This window comes from Lissotriton helveticus, chromosome 3_1, assembly GCF_964261635.1.
Source record: "Lissotriton helveticus chromosome 3_1, aLisHel1.1, whole genome shotgun sequence".
NCBI classification, from domain to species: domain Eukaryota; kingdom Metazoa; phylum Chordata; class Amphibia; order Caudata; family Salamandridae; genus Lissotriton; species Lissotriton helveticus.
In genome coordinates this window covers 1,896,467,496-1,896,492,845 of record NC_136061.1, presented here as the reverse complement: position 1 = coordinate 1,896,492,845, position 25,350 = coordinate 1,896,467,496, and the positions used below count along the sequence as shown (strand labels likewise).

Here is a 25,350-nt window from a genome sequence, read left to right as displayed (position 1 = left end):
CCCGACGACCAAGCTCAAGAAAGACATCACATGTATGAAGATGACAACGACGACGAGGTGTTTGTGATCTCGTATGTCAACCGGGCAGGTACCAAGAGACGGCCCCCTCCGATATGCTCAGTCACCATTGATGGGACCAAGGTACAAGCACTAATAGACACGGGAGCCTCCGTCAATGTGATGGACTCAGACCAGTATGAGAGACTCTCGCCGAAACCAGCACTCGCACCCTCGAGTGCGAGAATCTACACCTACGGAGTCACGGACCCCATACCACTGCGAGGAGTCATCCAAACAACCATCGTGAGCGGGAAGCTCTCCACCAAGGCGAAATTCCATGTAACAGAAGGCAAGAAAAGGACCTTGCTTAGTTGTCACACGGCAGAGGATTTGGAGCTTGACTTCTTTGCAAATCAAATTCACGAGTCCCATGCGGAGGCCATGCTCGGAGAGTTTCCAGAGCTATTCCAAGGATTGGGAAAACTAAAAGGAAAGAAGTTCCGACTCCACATTGATACCTCAGTACGGCCGATAGCACTCCGACACCGGCGCGTGCCCTTCAATCTCAGACCGCAAGTAGAAGAAGAACTCAGAAAGTTGGAGGAGTTGGGGGTGATAGAAAAGGTATCCGGGCCCACCCCGTGGGTGTCCCCACTGGTCGTGGCCCCCAAGCCGAAGCAACCCGGAGCGATTCGACTATGTGTTGACATGAGACTGCCCAACACAGCAGTGAAGAGGGAGCGTCACATCACCCCAACAATGGACGACATAGTGGCTGACCTCAATGGCGCAAAGTGGTTCTCCAAGCTCGATCTGAATGCGGGCTACCATCAACTCGAGCTGGAGCCCGAAAGTCGATACATAACCACTTTCTCGACACACGTAGGGTTGCGCCGCTTCCGGAGACTCTGCTTTGGGGTATCCTCTGCTGCAGAGGTTTTCCAGAATGCAATACGCGAGGTGTTGTCTGGGCTACGGGGTGTCATAAACCTCAGTGACGATATTCTAGTATACTCGGACATGCTCGAAGAGCACCACACCCACTTGAGGGCGACGCTGCAGCGGCTGGCAGACAGCGGACTGACCATACACAAGTCTAAGTGTTCCTTCTACCAAGAAAGCATAGATTTCTTCGGATACACCTTCACACGCGAGGGGCTCCAGGTGGACCCAAAGAAAGCCGCAGCAATTAGAGCAGCGAGTACCCCACGGAACCCAACGGAGGTGAGGAGCTTTCTGGGCATGGCCACCTACTGTGGCCGCTTTATCCTAAATCAAATCTGGCCACAATGTCGGAGCCCCTGCTGACCCTCACGAGCCAACACCGAAAGTGGGAATGGTCGGTGGAGGCCCACAAAGCGTTCAACGACATCAACACTAGCCTACTCGATAAGACAGTGATGGCATACTTCCAGCCCCAACGCAAAACCGAGCTGGTTGTTGATGCGAATCCAGTCGGACTTGGGGCGGTGCCCCTGCAAGAACACAGTCCAGAGACATGGAAACCCGTAGCCTACGCCAGTAAGGCACTGACTGACACCGAGACGCGCTACGCCCAGATCGAACGAGAGGCGCTAGCCATCAAGTGGGCGTGCCAGCATTTCCACCATAGCGCCAAGACACCCACGGGCAAACGTATGCGCTTTATAAATTGTATTAATAAATAAATAAATAATAAATAAATATCTTTGCGGTCAGGCCTTCACCTTGGTCACCGACCACAAGCCGTTACTACCCCTCTTCGCAGGCTCGACCCGGCTGGCTCCCTCACGCATCGAAAGATGGGCGGTGCAGCTACAAGGATACAACTTCAAGGTCGTGTTCCGCCCTGGAGCTCACAATCCCGCGGACTACCTCTCCCGCCATCCTGAGGCCGGCGATCCCGACCACACACCCGACGCTGCTCAAGGGATTGAAACATTTGTTCATATGGTCTCGCAATCTGCCTGCCCCAAGACGATGACATTGACCGAAATTGGACAAGCCACGTTGGAAGACGATACCCTGTCCAGAGTCAAAGAAGCATTGGAGAACAATAGCTGGGCGCACTTCTTGGATGGAGCCTGGACCCTCCGGCTGGAGGTCCACCACGCTCGACAGCAGATATGGCAAGTGAGACACGAGCTAAGCTTGGGGAAAGATGACGTTGTTATGCGGGGTCACCTCATCGTGGTACCAGAGAGTCTGCAAAAGAGAATTCTCGCTCTGGCCCACGTAGGACATCAGGGATCCGCCAAAACAAAAGCGCGGCTGAGACACAAGGTCTGGTTTCCAGCCATGGACACAATGGTGGACGAGTTGGTGAGGTCATGCCACGCCTGCACCATCACCGGGGGGGACCCTGCACCCGCACCCGTGATCACGGAAGAGCCGTGCACGACCCCGTGGACACACCTGAGTATAGACTTTGGCAAGTTTTCCCGACGGCCCTCACATGATGGTAGTCGTCGATTCGTTTTCAAAATTCCCGATCGTGGAAGTCCTATTGTCAACAGCCTTCCCACAAGTGAAAGCAGCCCTGGACAAGATTTTTGTACTGATGGGCCTCCCAGCAAAGATCAAGTCAGACAATGGACCCCCTTTTCAGGGACGAGACTTCCAAGCATATCTCGAGAATCTCGCCATTCGACACCGGAAAATCACCCCGCTGTGGCCCCAGGCCAACAGGGAGGTGGAAAGGCTGATGAGGACTCTCAATCGGGCGCTGCGCATTGCAGTTGACATTGGAGAAACTCCAGACTCTGCCCTCGATTAATTCCTGGGAGCATATCGCCAAACACCTCATAGCACTACAAAGTGTGCTCCAGCCCACCTGCTGTTCAAAAGGGCGCCAAGGGACAGCATACCGGAAGGCCCTGAATGGATTCCAGCCCCAAGGAATGATGAGGCAATTCAGGCCAGGAGAGAGGCAACCAATCGGAAGGCAAGCGTGTTGCGGTGCGCCCAAGATCCAGTACTTGCCGTAGAAGACTCGGTGGTGATCAAAGACCGACACCCCGGGTGGAAATTCAGGACACCTTACAAACCGGAGGTCTGGACTGTTGAGCGGGTGAAGGGAACGATGGTAACTGTTCGAAGGGGAAATCAACTGGTCACTCGCAATGTCTCCAGCTTCAAGAGGGCTTCCGAGCCAGAAATCGATGCAGAAAGCCGAGTCTCTCCACCCGTGACACCCCGAGGAAGCTCAGGATCATCCCCGGTCTGGAGTCCAGCACCTGAAGGACAAGTGCCGGTGACACCTGAGGCTGCAGAGCAGGTGGAAACATCCGATCTGACCCCGGACAGCGAGGCTGTTGCAGGACGGCCCCATGAGAATGCAAATCTCCGATCCGCCACAATCAACGTTACTGTCTACGACCCAATCCAGGCCCCAGTCAGAGACTCCGAGACTTTGCCTGTGCCTCCCCATAAGAATGACTTTGGATGTCCTGATGTCAGCTAAAATAAAGGAGGGATGTAGAGTGCCACCCGGGCGCTTTCCTACATGGTAGCCACTGTTCACACATCCCCACATCCGCACCGAGGGCATAAATAAACCTGTGGCGGATCCGCACCGAGGGGATAAATAAACCTGCGGGAGACCGCTCGGGGTCTTCCCGCCAGTGAGCAAGTACATCAGTCTGGTGTGTTTCATTGCATGCGCGAGAGCGAGGCCTACCTACACTAAGGCAGTTCCTACAGACAGCTACTTTGGAAAACGAGACACATTAATTTGCACACTCATCTAGGGCGGGGGCACCCCACGAATTGCTCTAAAGACATGATGCAGGTTGGTCTATAATGGGGACTTGGCACTTCCCAACATGCGTGCGCACCACAGGGCTGAGCATCTGCACGTCATTAATGAATGGGGTCACAGTCTACAGGATGACCCGGCGTATAGGCTAGAGAGCAGTGATGCGGCAGTGGATATTTCCACATTATGTTTCTGGGAAAATGGTAAGGAGGCGCCTTCCTGAACTGGCCCAGGTTGCCTTGCCAGGTTGCCTTGAGAGTTTGGGATGAGGACACCACAGCGTTGGGATGGAAGCGGAAACTCTCTCTGGCGACCCCTTTATGGAGAGGTACGCTGTTGTCTGAAACAAGGAAACTTGAGGGCATTCGCTGATGAGAACAGCCTGGGATCGAAACACTGGGGGACATGTTGGATAGAGGGGAAGTGAATACATTTGAGTTATTGCTACAGGAATACTCACCGACAGCTGCCCATTGTTCAAATACATGCAATTTGGACATGCCTTGAGAGCAAATGGTATACTGGGGACAGACCTTCCAGAGCATTCCCCACGGGAAACCCGGGTTCTTAGAGATGCTCTTCCTTACAAAGCTTCATCCCAGTTATATTGCACCATATAATTAAAGCACTAGATAATTTGTGGAAGTTCAAGGGAACATGGGAGGCAGACGTGGAGCCGCTGGAAGATATCGACTGGGAGACACCCTTATTGCATCCCACAGTAGTTGCAATTTCAACTGGATATACCCAAGACACCACAACTGATCATACTGGGCATACCCAATGATGGTGATATCCCTCAAAAGCAACTTCTGTTTTGCACACTGGGTTTTGTTGTGGTGAAGATGGATTTGACTAGAACCTGGGGAGGACACAGGTACCTATGAGGGTTATGTGGTGGGAGGGAATGAACAGGTGCATGGAGGCAGAGAGAGTGGTGTACGAACCATATGGTTGCCCCCTGGAAATTTGACACGGTCTGGGGATCATGGAGAGCGTATCACCGACTACTTGAAGAGGCAGATACTGGGGATGGACTGTGTGTGCATTGTTTCATATGCATGTTTTGATGTGAAAAAAAGTAATCAAATATATATATGTTAAAACAAGAATCAAACCAGCTGGCCTTCTGTAACTTCATGGAGATAAAACCAAGAAAAACTAGTACACAAGTTGAATCTTGCACCAGTGCTGGGAGAACTTACTGAAGAAATTGATTGAACCCACATCCTACTCCATAACCTTCCCCACCTCTTTGGTAACTGTAAGAATTCCCAGAAAAAAAGTTAACCAGCATTTCTGAAAAGTTGGGACTTTAACGAGTTTCGAAATTCAGAGGACCGAGACAATGTGCCAAGTCTCCCCCAAGCAGATGTGCCTTTCATGGTCACGATTTGCCAATTTGTCCCACCCTAAGTTCAGGGCTATTGTAGTCTTTTCCTTTACTGCAATCTCACTTTTGCCAGCTGGAGAATTTTGTGCTCCATGGGAAGCATTCACAAATGTATTTTTGCAGTGAGCTCATGTGTACACCCTTAAACATCTTCATTTATACCTGCCAAGAATTCAAACAAGCATTGAAAATGCAATAGGTCTCGCCTTTGATTAAGTTAAAGCCATTTGATTTGCTAATGGTATTGTATAGCAAAGCAAATGGCTTTAACCCAATGAAAGGCGAGATCTCACATCCCCTAGCACAGCTGCCCCTGGGGTCTCTCTGAAGCTGAAAGATGCGACGCTTCGGGGCAGCGAGTGTTGGAGTTCATAGATATCCCGAAGCATGGACCGAACATTGAGCGCTGCACGCTACAGTGAGGCTTCGAAACACCTGTCTGCCCACAGAGAATGAGAACGAGACTGTGCAGTGCGGTGTGTGCTCCTGGGGGTATACAGACTGCTAGGTCGAGGTGGCTGGGTACCAGGGTGCCCTGCGCTGCAAAATCCGAGACCATCCATATAACTTGTAATTATATTACATACACACAGTGCCACACACACAGATACAATCTCACTCTCACACACAATTTCTCACTCACACACACAGTCTCTCTCACACACACACATAAAGACTCTCTGGCACACAACCTGTCTCTCTGTATCATGCACACACACATACAATCTCACACAAACGCACACACTTAATCTCTCCCACACACACAATATTTCTCACTTGCACACACAAAGCCTCTCACACATACACACACTCTCACACACAATCTTTCTGACACAAACACTTGCAATATTTCCCACACAGTCTCTCTCTTGCACACACACATACAATCTCACATAAAGGCACACACACACACAAAGTCTTGCTCTTGCACAGACACACTCACACACAATCTCTCTATCACACAAACACTTGCAATCTTTCTCACACACACACAATCTGTTTCTCACGCACACATAGTCCGTCTATTTTTTACACATACAATCCCTCTCACAATCTGCCGCTCCCCCTCACTCATACACACACACACACACGCACGCACACACACAGTACAGATGTGACAATCAGATTTACCCCTGAGAAGCCTGCAGGAGACAGGCATTGGTGGGTGGAGGGTCAACCGTGAAGACACAACCAGGATAAGACATCACACACACTCTCTCAGCTGTTATTAAGAGGAGCAGTCATGGGTGAAGTGGCGCTTTCGGCACCAACTGCGTGTCATCAGAGAGGGTTTAATTCTGGGCTATTCACACATTCACGGAAAGGTGAGAGGAGGAACGGGTCAAGGGGTGCATACTGAAGTCACAAGCAAAAATGTGCACAGACGTGTGTCTGCAGGCCTATGATTACATATTGATAAGTGATAGTGCCTCAATCTCCTTTGACAAGAGACGAAGGTAGAAGGGCGGGACGTGGGCATGTCTGTCCCCCTTCTCACCCCCACACAAACAACAGGACTCGGAGACAACCCCAAAAAATGAAGCATTTATCATATTTTGATTGCCCGCCTCGTTTAAATTCAGAATGAAATGTTAACTTGTTTATTTTGGCTTACTAGATGTGATGTGTCTATTGAGTTTGTTTTCCAACTTAAATTAAAACTCTCTAACCGACGAGAATTTAAACAGAATATCCGTTTCTTCCAGCAGTCATGAATTGCGCTGAAGCAGCTCCTTCTAAAGCCTGTGTTTAATGTATTTATTTTACCTGCATGCAGGGTTGTTTAAAATGATGCACTTCCTATAGAAAGCGCCTAGACGTTGACAATGCAGTTCTCGTGGCTCTACAGCACGTGAATAAATAACTACAAAATAGAAAAAATACTGTCCAAACATTATCTTGACAGTGACACGCTAGCCGCGGACTGTAGGGTCTGAGACACGCAGAGTGTGTGAGGGGGGAACCTGCCTCCGGGCGTGAAGGAGTGGACATGCAGCTTCCAGGAGGCATGGAGCGAAGTCCTCTTAATGTGAGAACAGTTGCTCGACAACACGGCAAGAATGCAACTCACTCTCCCTGCCCGCTGCGAGCAATAAAGGTTCTTGTGTGCACACAGCTCGCGGCCAGCGCTAGATTAACACTTGAGGGCCACTGTCCCAACGTTGATTACATTCAGCTAGGCACATTTCGAGGCACGCTCAGGGCCTGCCGGGTTACAGAAATTTAAAACCAATAATAAAGGTAATTGATGATTGAAATGAAATGATTAAGCACTTGTATAGCGCATGACTACCCATAGGCATCTCGGCGCTTGTACGAATACCGCCGAGGAACCCTTCCTGGCCGTTCCCTGTGAGGAGCCCACTCCTGGGCACCCCCAAGGTGAAGTCAGGCATCCTCAGCGTTGTTGGGGCCATTGTAGAGATTAAGCAAGCTATTGCCCAGAGGTGCAGAGTGGGACTCATGATTAGAATAGGCACCGAGGCGAGAATTATCAGATCCGAGTAAATTGAGCCCAAGACCCACCGAGGCGGGAATTGAACCTTGGTCCCGGCCAGACTACTGCATCAGGGTCTGCCGCTCTAACCATAATTCCCTGGTTCTTGCATCTGGAACTGTGCCTGTGGGGGCATTCCAAGCAGCAACGCAGATATTTTGCGTCCTCCTCAAACACCACGGGATAACAAGCGCTCGCCAGGCAGCCACAGTTTATTTTTGCATCTCGCTTTCACTTTAAAGTGGAAGCCAGATGCAAAAATAAACACGCCACGGAGCTTGTCTTTATGAGGCCATGTGTTTAAACACATGGCCCCCTAAAGATAAGAAAGCTTTCACGGCAGAAGGAAGGCAGACGAGCCCATCCAAGTGGGCCGTCTGTAAAAGAAAAAAGTCCACATCACAAAAAGCTCTTTCCCAATGGCTGGCCACAGTTTAGCATAAACGGTGATGCCAGCCAATGGAAGAGAGGAGCGAGGCTTGAAGCTCTTTACTGAAAGCTGTCTAAATCATTAAATCTCGCCAGCAAGACTGCGCATGTGCGAAGATCACGCCAGCCGAGACCTAAAAAGGGAATCCGCAGGCTTAAATAGATTTACCACCACAAATGTCTCCACCATGAGTGCGGTGAAATGTGAAGTCATAAATTCCATTCACAGGGTGGGAAAATAGCTTTCAAGGTGTGGTTTTCCATGGAAGTTTGGAAACAAACGTGTATGTTTGTAACCATTCTCAAACTCGGATCCAACTCTTTTTCACCATGGAAATGATGAGAGGTTTACAACAGTCAATGGCTGAAGTTACCCCCATTCTAGAATGAGGGCTGGGATGGATTACCCTCCAGATTTGTATGGGGGCGGGGAAAAAGCTTTATCCAAGAGCAAAAATATTTTCTCTGCGGACAAAAAGTGTATTTCCACAGGAGGCTCTATGCCATTGTAGAGAATTATATCCCACACAGAGAAAGGACCCAGAGGAAGATGCCATAGGACATTGCCAGTAGTACGCCTGGAAACCTGTTTCTAGCACAGCTTCCATGGCGTACTACCTGGACTATTTGTGAATAACAATAAGTAGCAAATCATCGCCTGTATGTAGGAGTACTTTTACAGACACAAATGAACTGCTTCATTTCTGAATCAGTCCACCTAATTTATTCCAAGCATAAAAAAAATCTCTTTATTCTAAAAAAACTCCAAGGCATGGACATAATTTAGGGGTCACAGCTGCGACCCCTACTTGCCCTCTAGGTACCCTGGTACGGCCTTTGCGACCCCTGCCCTCAAATGTGGTAAGAACAGTGCCAGAAACACGGGGGTGACAATGCTCTTATTATTTCATTATTCACTAATAATGTAATAAAAATGGAGCACAATAACCTAGAATGGACCTTTAATCGCAGCTAAGGTAAGTAAAAAATGCATTTAAATGTAAGTTGTGTGTACGTGTGGGGGAGAGTGTATTTATGTGAGCAACAGTGTGTGTGAGTGAGTGAATGTAATTGAATGTGAGACCATGGTGTTCTATCTGCTAAACGGTCTTATACCCTGGCATACTAAAGGTAATTCCTGCCTTTTAGAGACAGCCTGTGGTAAAATAATGGTGCTGGCATAGTTGAGGCAATTCGTAGCCTGACAGACACCTGTGACAAAATATGGGCTGCACATTGGAGTTCATTCTTGGAATAATAAGCACCCATGGTAAAATACTGTTAGTGGCATACTTTAGGTATTGCCGGTGCTAGTAAATTGGAGGTTTTTCTTGGCACAAAGGGGGGTAACCTGACTTATGGGAGGAGGGCAACCATGACAAAATGCTATCATGATATACAGAGGTAATTTCTTACAATATGGGTCAACTTTGATGTATATATATGGCATAAATGGAAATATTCTGGCACTGGAATATTGTGGGCACCCTTGGCATGTGGTGCATCCATGACAAAATGCTGTCCTGGGTACAATGGAGCTAATAGTTGACATATGGTTGCATCCATAGCACATTTTGGGGAAAAATTGGATCTATTCCTTGGGAGCATAAGATTTCATTAGCTTGGCACATTATAATAGTATTTGAAAATGTAATGAGTGCCATTTCGGAGCCTATTTAATTTTAGCAAACTTACTTGAAAATATGTGCTTTGCTTTAAAATGCATTATATGACCACATTCTTTTCATCATTTTCTTGGGCGAGGAGGGAATTTGTTAGTAGAAGCCTGTTTTTTTGGCTTCGCTTGCTCACTACAATACAGGGTGATATTTACTGCCCGGAAATTTCAAAGATTAGATCAGCATAGGTGGCATCTGGCATGGATTTTTATTTATTTATTTATAAAGTTTTATATAGCGCGGACATGACCCACGGGGGTATCAGAGCGCTTTACAGTACATGATTATCACGAGTTATACATACAATCGGGAATCGCATATAATACAATACAGATGAGGTAGACATTGCTGTTTGATTAAAAGAAAAGGCAAAGCCCGGACATGGCCCACGGGGGTATCGGAGCGCTTTACAGTACATGATTATCACAAGTTATACAAACAAACAGGAACCGCAAATAATACAATACAGATGAGGTAGACATTGCTTTTTGATTAAAAGCAAAGGCAAGTAGGCTTTTAGGAGTTAAAGGTTTAAGATGACAATTTGTTCATGAGAAACATTTTCGCTTCCTTTTTGAAGGTGGTAAAAGAAGGGATTCTGCGTAAGTCTGGGGGAAGATTGTTCCAAAACTTCGGTGCGATACCTGAGAAAGCTCTGCATCAAGTTCTCTTTCTGTGGAAGGATTGAGGTTTTAGTAGTAGTGCGCTTGCGCTTCGTAAATGTCTGCCACCTCCCGACCGTTCTAGCTTTTGTGCTAAATAGCTGGGGGTGTTGCTATGTAAGGCTTTATGTGTCATGCAGGCGATCTTTAGTTGTATCCTCAACTCGTATGGTAGCCAGTTCAAAGCCTTAAGGGCCGGGATGATGTGGTTATTTCTTTTTATTCCAGAGACCAGCCTGGCCGCAGCGTTAAGTGATGCCCTGAGCGGTGCTAGTTTGTATTTAGGAAGACCGCAAAGAGTGGTGCTTCCGTAGTCCAGACTTGGTAGTACTAGGGCTTGGACTGCCATTTTTAGATCAGACTGTGGGAGGAAGGGTTTAAGTTTCCTTAAGATATTCAGCTGAAAGTTGGCTCCTTTGGTAGTATTGCAGATTTGTTCCTGCATATTTAAATGTTTTTCGATGGTGACTCCCAGGGATTTTGCGGAGTCAATTATGTGGGGGGCGCAATCAAAGGAAGTAAGATGCTTCAGCCATACGTCTATCTTGGGTGCATGATTGGGAGGGGAGATGAGGAGGAACTCAGTTTTTTTGGTGTTAAGCATGAGGTGGTTGCCATTGAGCCAACGTTGGGTATTATGAAGAATGGCGTTGAGGGAGATGAAGTCATCTGGTGAGGAGATTTTCAAATAAAGTTGAGTGTCGTCCGCGTATAGATGATATAAAAATTTTGCAGAGCTAAGTGCATTAGCAAGGGGTTCCATGAGTAGATTAAAGAGGATAGGTGATAATGCTGATCCCTGTGGGACTCCTAGTGTGACCATGGAAGGTTGAGAGAATGATTGCTTCAACTTTATTCTTTGGGTTCTGTTGCTTAGGAAGGAGGTATACCATTGTAACACTGGACCGGTTAGGCCCATCCTTCGTTCCAGTAAAGACAGTAGATTGTCGTGTTTAACCGTGTCGAAGGCAGAGGATAGGTCAAGAAGTATCAATAGGCACAATTCATTGTGATCCAGCATTTTTAAGATGTCATCCATTATGTGGGTGAGGGCAGATTCAGTACTGTGACCTTGACGGAAACCGGATTGGTGTTTATCTAGGAGGTTGAAGTTCTCGATGTGATGCAGAGTTATTTGTGAAACAAAACAGGATCAAGGGTCATGTGACATCACTTCCTGTGATGTCATTGAGTCAAGGGGCATGTGATGTCACTTCCACTCCCCCTGCCGTTTTGATGAATAGACGCCCATGCTCCATGGGTTATATGATTTCCTTTCCATGTCTTCAGCCTGAGATTTCCTCATGATTCCGGTCAACCTCATCACTAGACACTGTGCAGTTTCTTGCTGCTTTTCATATCTGCAGTTCCTCTGCTTCCACTTTGACACTTTAGCATAATTTTTCCTGTTGATATTAAAGGGGCTCTTCATATAGATTAACCACTGTATCCTATTATCAATAAAAAAGATATGCTCAAAGATTCTTCTCACAATTTTGGTAGGCGAAATTGACATTTGTGAAATCTGGTTAACTCAATTAATTTCATTGTACCTGAGAAAATGCAAGGTGTTGCAATTGTTTGTTTATTACCTATAATGTCAGTTTACATGGAATATATATTCTTTCTTACCCATAACATATAAGATCACGTATTTTCGTCATGTTGAGTTATAGTGTTTTTGTGTGTAAGATAAACAATTAGTTTCTTTCCTTTTTAGGTTTGCAGTCACCTGCATTTCCTGGGAAGTGGTAGAAGCAACGTGTGCGTGTTTGCTGGCACAGGGAGAGGAAGCAGAAAAAGAGAATTATCCTGTTCCTTTAGCTGAGCAAATGATCCTGGAAGAATTTGGAAGATGCTTGTCACAGATATTGCATTCTGAGTTTAAGTCCAAGGGCTTGCAAATGGATCAACATCTCCTAAATTGAAATGCTGCTTTTAGATTTATGTCATCATTAAGAATTTGGCTGTTGAGAAGCCAAATTGCACAGGGGATAAAGGCCCTTCCTCAATCTGCCCCATACCAACCCCCTTAACATATTTTCAGTTACCGCCACTCATTAGGAAAATTTTTGATGAAAGTGTTTCAGCTGGAGCACTTTCGGCACAAATATGATGCTGCGCGGGTCACCACGTTATGGTGTCCCGTTCAGCATTTTTATTTGTTCTACAGATACAAACTCCTGAAGGAGGATTTTCTTCCCACAGAAAAATAGAAAGGTCGCTAATGTGCTGGGAGTATTCTACCAGTGCAATGGGGGACATTTATGTTCTTTTCCTTGTTTGCAAATGCCAAAGATGTTAGCTTGTAGTTACCAACTTAAAAAAACGGTGTTTAAGGTGCAGTCCAAAAAAGCCAGTCGGTCTGATGTATTGTTGCTAACTGCTCTTTGTCAGCTGGAGCACCGGCCAAAGGCTTCGGACAGCAGAGCCATCTACAGCTAAGCGGTTGGAACCCCAGAAGTTACTCCACCTCTGACTGACGTTGGTGGACTTCAAATTTGGTGGTTCAAAACTTTTGACAATTTCTGGCGTATGCCTCATTCAGTTAAACTCTAATGATTCCCTTATTCAAACACAAATATATTGGTGTAATTGATCCCAGTGGCGGTCGCTACAGAACTCCAGTGGGGAGGCGGGGGCGGATAAGGGAGATATCAATTAAAAAACGTACCTGTCCTGCTGCCGACATGTCAGTGCTCCTCTACACTCCTGACAGTGTCCAAGCAGTTCCTGGGACACCAGCACAGGCTCCCCACCCAATCCAGATGCTGCTCTTGTAGTTTGAGAGCAGCACCAGGATTGGTCTGAGTAGCCTCGTTTGGCACTCAGACAGTGCCTCAGTCTCTGTAGCATTTCTCCAACCCAGCTCTGCAACACAGCCGGGTTGGAGAAACCTAAGTGCGCATGTCTGTTTGGCCAGCCTACGACAGCCATCCAAACCCACATGCGCACTTTACAGTGCACACTTCCCCCTCCTACCTGCCATGCTCAGCCCCGCCCTGCCCAAGACTCCCTGGCTTAGAGAGTCAGCAGACCAAAAAATTATTATATTGTTATATTATCTTTTTTTTTTCGCCAACTGACTCAGTGGGGCGACGCTCCTCTGCCATTACGGAGAGACCGCACATGATTTATCCTTCAAATAAATACTATTGTTATGGCAGGCTGTGATATTAAAGTCTTTTATGCTGCCATTTATAACAAAAGTTCAAACTGCACCAAAAAGACCACAGTTGATACATGAATAGATAAATTACTGAAGAAATACATAAATAAGTAAACACAATTTTGAATACAACATGATATCATTTAAAATGTGCATTTCATTTCAACCAAGGCACATATCGTTATTAGTGTTCTCCTATTTTATTGTAAATCTGAGCTCATGACTAGGGAGCTTCTGTGTGCTCAAAGACAATGGCAGTATTTTTGTTGAAAGCATTTGAACTCTTTGAGCGAACTGGGGTTCATAAACAATCATTGAAAGACCTGCAGCCTTAAGGCTTCATGATAATTGTCCAACTGAATTTCAATGGATGACGTTTACACCAAGCAGATTTCAAAACAAGGCAGCAGTGAAAAGAATACATTTATTTTAGTAAGCCACCTTGATAAAGAGCTACTAGTAAAGAGTGAACTGTCATGTACTCTCCTCCTATGATAAAACCTTAACAGTAATGTTTGTATCATTCCTCTTACGGTTTTAAACTGCCTAGCCTTACACTGCCTTTCTTCACCTCTTGGGTTCCTGAAAAATGCACATCTTCTTGTGTATTTAAATAGCTTCAGTATCTACCTCATATTATACAATGGAGAAATAGTGTATTAAAATGTTTTACTTTTGAAACTAATAATAGTTTGAGAACACTGTTTGGTATCCCTTTTTACTACCAAGGTCCCAAAGGACACTTTTGAATTGTTTGATTTCATTGGTGTTATTCCCCGTTCTCATAAGAGTATCTGCTTATACATTTATGCACAAATTTTCAATATGGCCATAAAGCCCGCTGTAGTGTCCTATACCAGCAATTAAAGGCCCACTCCAGCATTATAGACCCCAGCCAAAGATGGCTTATAACAGAGAAGAGGGCATGTAATGGTCAGTGTGGGCACTAAAGTGGGCTATAAGGCTATGAAAGCACAGATGGCATACAAAGTGCACTCACCCCAAATACATTTACTCCCCCTCTTAATGGAGACACCTGAGTCTTGTTTGGTTTTCGCAGTGTGTACATTTTTATTAAAATACAGTTCCAGGCCAATTACTCCATTGGCCTCCATTTCTTTATTGTAAACTCCTAAAACTTGTTTCTCAACATCATAGTATTCAAATACTCACACATATATACATATTCATTCTATTTACAGCCCGTTCTTCAAAGGGGCTTTGCTTGACCTTCGGGCTGTGCCAGCAGGCCACAACCAAGTTAGCCTGCTCTCGTTAATTTAACCGCCCTCCGGTTAACAGAGCCGCAGGTAAATGCTCTGCCACCACTTGTGGAAACCAACGGCTTCCAGGGTAGGGCTAGAGAATCTAGGGCCACCAGCAGGTCATCCCCAAATCTCCCGCCAGCCCGGAGCCCATGATGATTTTAAGACCTGTTCTGGGGTAAAAAATGGCACTGACCAAAGGAGTCCCTGTGATACCTCTTGTCCAGGACCCCACGACCGCGCCTAACTGAAGCCCTAATTCAGGGATGGGTGGGTGGGTGACTTCTTTACGCGACGTCCGACTCCTGGGAGGTCAAGTGGACAAAGAGGGGGTCATAAAGTGAGGCGCTGGCTTTTCAAGCCTCGCGCTCCCAACTACTTCCGGGTCGCTCTGACCCTATTAGTGACGCGCTTCCGCTTCCTGTTTCCCTTCGATATCCCTTCCGGGTCCTGCGATCCGGAAGGGATTTCCCTACCTATGTGGCCCTTTGACTGCCACTAATGGCGCCACGCCCCTTATGAGGGGTGGCGTCTTGCATTTCACTGACTGAATGAGAGCGGGATGACTTAATTGAAGAAACAGCCTCCTGCGGGTGGAGGGAGTCTACAACCCCTTGTGACCTCAAAGCTTCAGTTTCTTTTAGAGCAGTTTTCTTCATTTGGCAGAGCAGGGGGAGACAGTTGCTGAGGAGGAATTTCCCTTCCTCCTTCCAAGTCATCAGGACACAGAGAGCAATGGGAAGAAAGAAGGCTCGCTGTCCTTTTGACTGCCTTTGACTACAGTTTCTGGGTCTCTCATTGCCCTGTGCAATTCCCAATCCTCAAGAGAGGTTGTGGGGAGGGAATGTGAGAGGGTTTGGATTAGGACATTGTTGACAGAAGCGGGCCTATGACAGTGTTCGTAGCTGGCTGCTGATTCGTTGTCTTCAATGGAGCTGTCAACTTCCCAGTGTTCTATTATACTTTCACTGACATCCAGATTACTCTCACATAACAAAAAGACAAATTGCTTAGCAGCCTCTGTTGTAATGTGTATTGTGCTGTCATGTCATGCTTCTATAAAAAAATGACGAAATAAAATTACTGATTATCAACATTTTCACAAGCCCAGAGGAAAACAACTTGCAGTTTACCTTGACTACGCCTTTCCAAAATATTATACTATAGTGCCTATAAAGAGGAATATATACTTTCATCATCAAAAATATTGGCACCAATTGGTGAAGAAAGACTATTGAACCACACTAAGGGGTTCATTAGGATCGCGGACGGACTTGAGTCCGTCCGCGACCCCAGAGTAGGGGGGAACGTCCGCATGGGCAGCGGCGTTCCCTCCTTGAAGATTAGGATGTGACTGCCAGGGTGGCGGTCACATCCTCTATCTTGAACATTGCGGCGGGTGCAGCTTCAAGCTGCACCCGCCGCAATGTTAAAAATGCATACATTGCATTTGTATGCAGAAAGCGGCAGGCACCGCGCGGTGCCTGCCGATTTCTGCATACAAATGCAGGGGTACCGTGGGTACCCCCCATGTGCACCCCCCAAACCCCCCTTCACCCAGGGGGCCCGCAACGGGCCCCCGAGTCAAAGTCTGTATGCTTTTCCACGGCGGAAAAGCCACCGTGTAAAAGCATCTCTTTTACACTATCCTAATATGGCTGGCGGTGTCTGATAGACACCGCCAGCCATGTTACAGCTTTTCCGCCGCGGTTGTAAGTCAACCGCGGCGGAAAAGCGGCGGACTGAAACCAGGACCCACCAGCCATCCTAATGTGGCGGTGGGTCTTTGGTGGGTCCGCAGAGGATTTCCCGCATCCTCCGGGCCGGCGGTGGCTTCCGCCGGCCCGGAGGATGCGGAAAATCCTCCATCTTAATGAGCCCCTAAATGTGGCGTAGTCATCGGCTAGTCAATCAAGACCTTTTGATGCTTAGCCTTTCAATCTATGTGTTTTATCCCACCAATGGAGAGTACTGGAATTGTCACAACATTGTAATTGCATTTTAGGGATATCACTTATGAAAATCCTTCTACATATCCGACACTTAACTAAAGCAGTTGTATATGCAATTGGAATAATATCTACCAAATAAGCATGGCATATTTTTCGTTTTCAAAGTAGACACACCATCTGCATAAAAAGAAAACTTACTGCCCTCAAAGCGGAGTGTACCAGAAACCAAAGTCAATATCAGAGGTCTGAAAAGATGCTCAGTTTTAGAGCACCAAAAGGGTGTCCCGCTGCCGAAATGTAACCCTTCCTACCTTTAAGTCAAATTTAGCAGTTACTGGACTCACCAATATAAATAATGGAGATAGGTTGTAAAGGTAAGGCTAAGACTTCTTAACAGCACTAACCTGAGTCGCTCAATGACTATCGGTCTTAAGCGTAGTATTCTTTTTCTTCTCATTTTGCTCGAGAACTAGGAGCTCTTGTCTCTATTTTATATCAATCAGATAGTCATTGTGCTTTCTTTTTCTGCAGATGTGATAACAGATGTGGCCTGCATTATGTTTGCTTTGATTTCGCCACCTTCTAACGTCTACCCGAATTATCTATGCATTAGGACATACGGAAGACACGACCAATAAATGAGGAATTACTAGGGGAAATTCCCAACTTAGGTCCAGGCTTTAACCCGTAGTTCTCACTGGTACTGACGGAATTAAAAGGCCACTCATAATTACGACCTGAGGGTCGGAATATGATCCTTTAAAGTTGTGTTAAAACAATAATTTTTGTTCACATGCTAACTTAACCATTTTGTGAAAAGAGAAACGAACAGAACAGTGTATCTCCAAACTAGTTTAGCAAAAGAGCAGCTTGCTTATTGCTAAATTAAATCAAAAAGGCAAATATGTTGTTCTTAAATTTATAAACGAAAATTTCCTAACAAGTGAAGAAGCAGCACCCACCATGGCCTAGAGCTTGGACAGCATTAATAGCTTGACATGTCACCCCCTTAAATTGCAAGTCCATGTCCCAAAATCTCTGGAAAAAATAGTCAAATATGCACTTGTTCTCACGCAATTGTGGTATCAGTAATAGTGCAAACTTCATATCCACATTGATTTTTAAAAAAGTGTGCTGTTACTTATCAGTGCAAAACTGATGGCACATCCGGATTGAGTGGTGTAAACTGACATGAACAGCAGAAAATCTTGTACTGTAGTAATTGAAGGTCAAATAAGAAACGTGTTACTGACTTTTACCTTTCATTAGAGACTCCTGTCCACAATCGGTTACTACATACCACAAATAGGTCATTTTCAACGTTAAAATGATCTTTGTAATTCCTTCTGGTTAGGCATTATTCATATAAAAACGAATTAAAACTATAGGCTCTAACTTGTTTTTAGATCTAATGCTTTAAGAGACAATCTCCTGTGCAGAATGGCCTCCGTTCACTTATGGCAAATTGCACGTAATCGAGCTGGATACTAGCAGGACCTTGCCCCATCTTCTAGCAGAGTGAACCTGTGGCTTGCACTGAATGCCACTCTGCACGGCTGCAGGTGTCTATCTGTCAGAGTTGCAGTCTAGGCAGAGTGGCAGTCTGCCTGGCCACTCTCTTAGGGCTTCCTGGAGCGGTTGCTTAAGGCCCACTGAAAGACTGAGGACAGCATAAGCTGAGCAATGATAAAAAGAGGACAACCCAGGTGGCACTACCGGACTCCATCAGTAAGTGTACAGCCTACCTTTAGAAACGGGCCCTTTCTCCTAGATATACTGCCCCTTGAGAGGGCATATTTATCTTTTGGACCACCATTTCCCCATACCAACGTCTCCATGTGGATGGCACAAATTTCGACCAACTCCTGGGTCATTTTGTGTTTTGCTTGAACATTCTGTTGGGCTGCTGCGTTTTCTGTATTGCGGTCCTGCGTGGGTCAAACAAGGGAGCCTCACATTTCCATTCATAACATATCTGTGGAACGGAATCTACCGTTGTGCATGTAAAGGGCATGATATGCAGGCAGGTGCTATGCCAAATACTCCAAGGGTCACACATGTTGATTTGTCTCAACAAATTGCACTTGTGGTGCAAAACATTGCATGTTTTGTATAACTTAGTACTGATCCATCAGTAAAAGGCACTAGCACAATGTAGCTCATATGTCGCCTGTCAGTGTCCTGAGAGCTGTCAGTCACTCAGGCCGCACTTACCTAATGTAAGCAAGTAAAAATCGAGGCAGAAAATTCCAACAGTTGATAAGTCCCTTTTCCAAACTTTCAGCAGCTATGGGGTTTTAAATCTCGACCAACTAAAGCTGATGATTCTTGCATTGTATGATGATGCCCTGGCAGCACTCCTTAGGTTCACGTAGAATCTAATACTGTTAAGATGCAGTGTAAGACACGTTTAGTCTAGCCTGATGGCTTTTATATTTCCTGTGTATAGAATATTTTGTTTTGCTGTGTAGCACTTTATAGGTGTAACAACTTGTCCAATTATCCATCATCTCCACATGTGCCTACCTTACACATATGCAAAATCAGGGCATCACACGAGCAGCCAGCTCATTAACTGAGATTACTCACATAGAGGAATGATTTACATCTGAACATATCTCTTGCACACTTTGATCATGAAAACAAGGGACATCACATTTCAACCTGCTTAACGCAAACCATGAATTATCGTATCAACTTGAAATCAATTTCAGAGACCATCTGGAGACATTATAACGTCCTCCAAATTACACCACGTAATAGGACTGCTGATGTAGGGCCTTTAATTATCAAGAACGATCAGAAAGAAAATAAACGTTTCGAGGCTGAAATAGGATATACTGGGAATTGTTTCCAAATTGAAAGGTGACACGCTATTCACTATATAAGATAGAGTTTGATATGAGATGACTATCTACTTATAAAGCGGCATTCTCATTCTTCTGAAAAGTCAATGTCTGACAGACAGCGCCTTTAAACATCTTTTCCGTTTGTTTGACAATTTCGTATTCAGAAATGAGATCGTTTTAGTCGAATCTCATCTTCTCATCGTTTTAGTCGAATCTCATCTTCTCATCTTTTCCGTTTGTTTGACATTTTCGTATTCAGAAATGAGATCGTTTTAGTCGAATCTCATCTTCTTACCTTCAGTTTTGCCAGCCATTCATTTCATGCACACTATATACTTTTCTGTATTTTTCCTCTTATGCGTCTTTCTTTGGCAAAAGTGAGGTGTTTCAAATTTTCTTACTGCCTTCAATTTTGCCACAACAAGGGGGCTCGGACCCCCTCACAGCATTATTGGCAGTGTTGTGATAGCAGGGCGGAGACCCATATGGTGCATTAGTCCTCAGAAGCAGCTTTTGTAAGCAACGGTGGATTACCCGTGCCATCATCCGGGATATTGTCACCAACTGATAGAGAATTCATCCGTAATGTGTAACCCTGCTGGAGGTCACATGCAACAAAAAATCAAAGTACTTACAAAACCGGTTTTATTTGGCATATCCCAAAGACGATATTATATGCTCATTTCCGCACAGTTTGCCACTTCACCTTGCGCCGCCCAGAACTTGTAGCTCAGATTCTAATGCTGAAGACTATTGCACAAAATGTCAACAATGGTTTTACGGATGAAAGTGAGTACGTCTTTAAACTGCTGATAGCGTTTCGCCATTTAGTGCAAACAAACAAGTTAAATGCTTCCCATGTTCTCAAAATTTCCCTCCAACAGAGTAACAGCCTGTCTGAATTAATCGAATAGACAAGACTTCCTCATTGTTTCTGCCGCACTCGTAGTTTGTTTAACTTTATTTAGAAGTACATTTATTTTCTTTCTGTCTAAACATTGTTAAATCTCAATACTATTGAAATATATAGAAAAAAAGTTATTAGAGATAAATCTTTTCTTTGTTGTCTTTCTTTAACATTATTTATTAGATTACAAAACATATTTTAACACACTAAAAACAATTCAGAGTAAAAAGTATTCTGTTAAAATGAAACGTTAAGTAAGAATAAGACTTCTGACAGAAATAGTAACGAAATATTTTATTTTCTTGTGACACGATACCACTTTTAAGAAATGTAAAGGTGCCCATTAAATAGCGTGTTTTTATGTCTTATTTTGATTACCACATGATTTATATGATTACCACACGATTTAGATGTAGTGAAATAAAATATAATTCATATTTTTCTAATGTAAACAATTCACCAAATATGTAATAAATTATTTTCTGTTTACTTTGCTATCTTTGTGTTTGCATATGTGTTGTTGCATGCATATGAGAGTGTCATGATGCCCCTCCTGAATTCTCAAACCGTGAATGCCATGTCTTCTATCTACATACAAGTGCCATTTCTAGAATGATGTGCCCCATCTCTTTTATACTAGTGACTATTCTGGGCATCATTAGCATGAGGGGTAACTTTCCAGCTGTTAGGCTCAATCACAATTGGTCAATTCTTGTGACAATTGTTGTTCTCATAACTACATAAACAAGATACAACCGACAGCTCAATGAATTGCCAATTACTTCCTTTTTAGGCTTTGACTGTTAGTGGAAGTGAGGTTGAACAGTCACGGCTCACTCTTGGAGGGTGGTATGGCATACAATGTCATCAATATAGCATGCAATAACGATATTGTCCAGTCACTGTTCATTGTTTATTTTAAAAATATGTGACTTCCAGTCATATTGGGCCCGATTTACAAATTTCCGGTGACCAACTCTGGAGTCTTCCTTCCTTGTTAGTGAATTTCAGGACTAAACAAGCATTGGGAAATCCAATAGGTTTCACCTATGCAAACCCCATTGAGTTTGTCAGTGTTTTAAAGATGTTGCACAGCAGTGCGGCTGCTGTGCAACTTGGCTCAAAGTAAATACAAACACAGCCCTATGGTGGGGCCAGGGTTGACCATGCAATAGCGCTTTGTTTTTATGTACTTTAAGCCATTTTGTACAGAAGCCTGCGCTTCTGTGCAACATCTTTAAAAGTCAGTAACAAAGCCAGATAGCTCTGTGTGAGCTATTTGCCAGTGTTAATGTTCCCTAAGGATAGCTTACAGAAAACAGAAACAAAGCACTATGGGGCCGCCAGCGTTGGCTGTCATAGCACTTTTTGATCCGAGGCAGGGGAGAGTGGTGCAAAAAAGGACACAAAAGGCGGGGGTGGGAGAGACAGCAACCATGAAGCAGGAGGCGGTGGGAGGGACAGGGAAAGCAACAAGGATGTCGGAGGGATTGGGAAGGTCTACAAACACATGCGCTCTTGAGTGCTAGATTAACATAAAATGTGGCCGGTGGAAGGACACTGGCCACTGACACAGAAAATTGTACTTGGCCTAAGCTCCACAGATGCTGAACGACGGAAGAACTGAAGAGAAAGTGGAAGCTGCATGAGGCCCTGACCAATGAGAAGCAAGTAATGAGACATTTGTGGGAGCCAACCAATGGTAAGAAATGGTAAGTATGGGGAGGGCTCAAAGTCCATTTTAAAGCTTTTTCTAAATTAACATTAGCTTTTGCTGACAAAGCTTATGGGCTGTAGGCGAGACCTAAAAATAATTATGGTTTTATGCACCAAAACCTTTGAGAATCAGTCTTATAAAGTTCAATTGCTTAATAAAAAAAGATTGTGTTAAACATCGAGCATTTGAATGTCTGGTAAAGATGGTCACTGAGTTGAGTTCTGTAGCATCCTGGAGCATGCGCACTCACCTCGCCCCACTTGTAGGGTGCATATCAGGTGATTCTTCCACTGTTGTGGCCGAAGAAGGGACCCCTATGCAGAATGAGATTTGTGATTGGGTGGGCCAGTGATGTGCTTCAGACAGATTTTGTTACAGGACAGAATTCTTCTAACCGTGATTCCATTATCCTACCATCAAGCATTCATCACATGGTAGGCTATTTTCTTTGCATGGTATATATTTTGTTTGTGGACAGATATAGAATAATTTGTCCTCACAGTTGCAGTAGTGTTAAACTAGTAGGTCCTGAAGAAAGCCATGTTTGGCTGAAACATGTCGACCAGTTTGTTCCATCATGTGATAGTAGAATTTTCTCACATACTATCCACACTCTGCTTTTAATCTTGTCATTATGGTGACCCCCCCTAATAAAGTTTGCAGTTTGGCACCATAATAGTCAATCTTAATTATCACCTTTTATTACTTTTGTCAACACACTTTTGAGCACTGCAACTTTTTCCATACAGCACCATGTACCACAGCTTGTTGGCTCTCCATCCCTGGTGGATCTGACACTAGGGTTTCCTCACGATATCTACAAGTGAGGAACATAGTAGATACCAGTTTCCAGAAAAAACCCAGATGATGAGGCTCCGCCAATGGGTGGGCCGATGGGTTTTCTTTTCTTTTCTTTTCTTTCCTTATACTGCCTAGTCTTTACACGCACCACACTTGAGAAAGCAGACAACCTATAGCCTTTTCAGACCAATAGCATCCCCTGTGTGTTTTTTCCAGTTAGATGAGGGGATAGGGTGCAATTAGGTCTTTAAACCTTTCCCCTCTAGACCCCCTTCCATGTTGTTTTTTGTTGGTAAATGTGATGGTACATATTAGGAAAGATTCTTATGAAACCAGCCATTTTACCTATCAGTGAAATCAAATGTAGACAAAATATCAAATAGGATTTTGATGTTTCCCGATTCTCTACAGTTTATAAAATAACTAAATAAGACCCAAAACATAATTCTAAACACTGCAGCTTTAGACCAAAGACCACAAAACTGAAAAAAGCAGAAAAAACAAGAGACAATGTTTTAGTGACATCCCTAAACAAAAAACTCAAGCTGAATGATGTTAGCCTAGTCTTTCTTGATGCTACCTTGTATAACAAAGTTGCATTGCATTGGCCCCTTCAGGAAGAAATACAAACTACTCTTTCACTCATCTTTTCCTTTCTTTTAATGGCAATTGGTTTGTGGTTGCAAAGGTGTTTTTTTCAGTGTTTATATGCCACATAATTATATCAATACCTTTAAAAGACATGTACAGATAATTTAATCTCACTGAATTGTGTCAGAACCAATACAGACATATTCAAAGATTGGCACACTGTTGATCAACAACTCAAAGCAGTGGTGAACCAACTAAAAATGAGCATGATAGATGACAAAAGCCTGTACAAAGCATTATCAGAACTAGAAAGTAACAACAAATTGATCTCGAAGACAGATTATAAAAATACTGAATAATGGAGGAGACTGAAGGTATTAATATATGAAACACTCCCCGAGATTTCTGCCTCGTAGTCTCGCAGCTCAGAGCCCAGAGTACAGAGACCGGAGATCAGATCCCAGAGCCTGTGTTACCGAGTGCGGGGGGCGTGGAGAGCACGGAAAAGATCACTTCTCCTAAACTGCCGCCTACCAGCTACATTCAGCTATAGCAACAACAGCAACCACAGCAGCTGCCTCTGCAAAGGCCACCGCATCCTTGACTCCCCTGTGGCTCTCCAGTGCCAAGAGGGCGGGAGCTGCAGCCAAGAAAGCCGGGAGGAATCCGGCAGATGGAGGTGAATGACAGGAGTGCTTCGTGGGCGGGCGTCAGCGGTAAGTGGCAAGCACAGCACAGTAGGCACCCGCAGCAGGAGTGAGCTCACGGAAGAGGTAGAGGTGGAGGCACGCCCCACCTGCCTGCCTGCCTTCTCTTTCGCTCCCCAAGGAGTCAAGCGCACCGGCTCTTTACCTTGTAGGTGTACAAAAAACAATAACCAGGAGCAGTAGGGAAGTATTAAAGATTAAGGATTAAAGTCTAAGTGTTCAAAGTAAGGTAACAGCACCACCCCAACTCTCCAAGAACAAGAACACCTGGCCCCGGGCGGTCAGAGGTGTTTAGGAGCTTGAACAGTGAGCAAAACCAACCCACAAATTAATATAAAAAGAGCAACAAGAACAAGGCCAACTGAATTCAAGCAAGTTGCTCTGCCTAGGGATGTAAACAACTGAAAGAACTGAATAAAATTAGCGCCAATCCACGCAACACCACACCATGAGATTAGGGAAAATCAGGGGGGCACTGGGCGTCCAGCAAAAGAAACTCAAAGAGGAGGGAGAGGACCCAACAGAATTGGGAAACTTCAGTATGCTTGGGGATATGTAGCAGGAACAGGATTTGGAACAGGTTCTGGAACCAGACCATGATCAAGAGAAAGACAGGAAGAGCAAAACGGAAATAGACAACACCCAAGAAGACAACTACACCCTTACAATCACCACTTGCTCCCACGCCAAAATTAACACCAAAACCAGTAAGCGGGCACTTATTACTGACTTTTTAAAAGTTTGTCGCAGTTTATCCCCGGGGAAGCAAAAGGCCACAAAGCAGCCAAGGAAGCAAAGGAGGCAAAAGTAGTTAATAAGTACAAGGGGGGCAGTCTGGGCAACGATACACACAAGGATAGTGCCAGCAAAACAGGAAATAAGGTAGGCACAGAACAAACAGTCTTTAATTTTTCTGCATCAGAAGATGCAAGCCGTGTCAGTCCCACTCAGAGCCCTCCAATCGATCATCATGGATCCCATCAACAGTCCATCCAG

General features: G+C 44.9%; 1 protein-coding gene across 6 annotated transcripts in view; it reads left to right on the top strand.

Annotated features, from left to right (window-relative positions):
* The window catches only part of TESMIN (testis expressed metallothionein like protein), a 1,592,961-nt gene extending 1,577,880 nt beyond the window's left edge, over window positions 1-15,081 (top strand). For 5 of the 6 annotated variants that reach the window (XM_078682880.1, XM_078682879.1, XM_078682876.1 and 2 more), the window contains one exon: window positions 12,117-15,081. In XM_078682880.1, coding sequence (XP_078539006.1) covers window positions 12,117-12,324 — 208 coding nt within the window. In that variant the 3' untranslated portion in view covers window positions 12,325-15,081. The remainder of the gene's footprint in view (window positions 1-12,116) is intronic. The other variant, XM_078682882.1, reaches the window with a different exon arrangement.
* The last annotated feature ends 10,269 nt before the right edge of the window (window positions 15,082-25,350 follow it).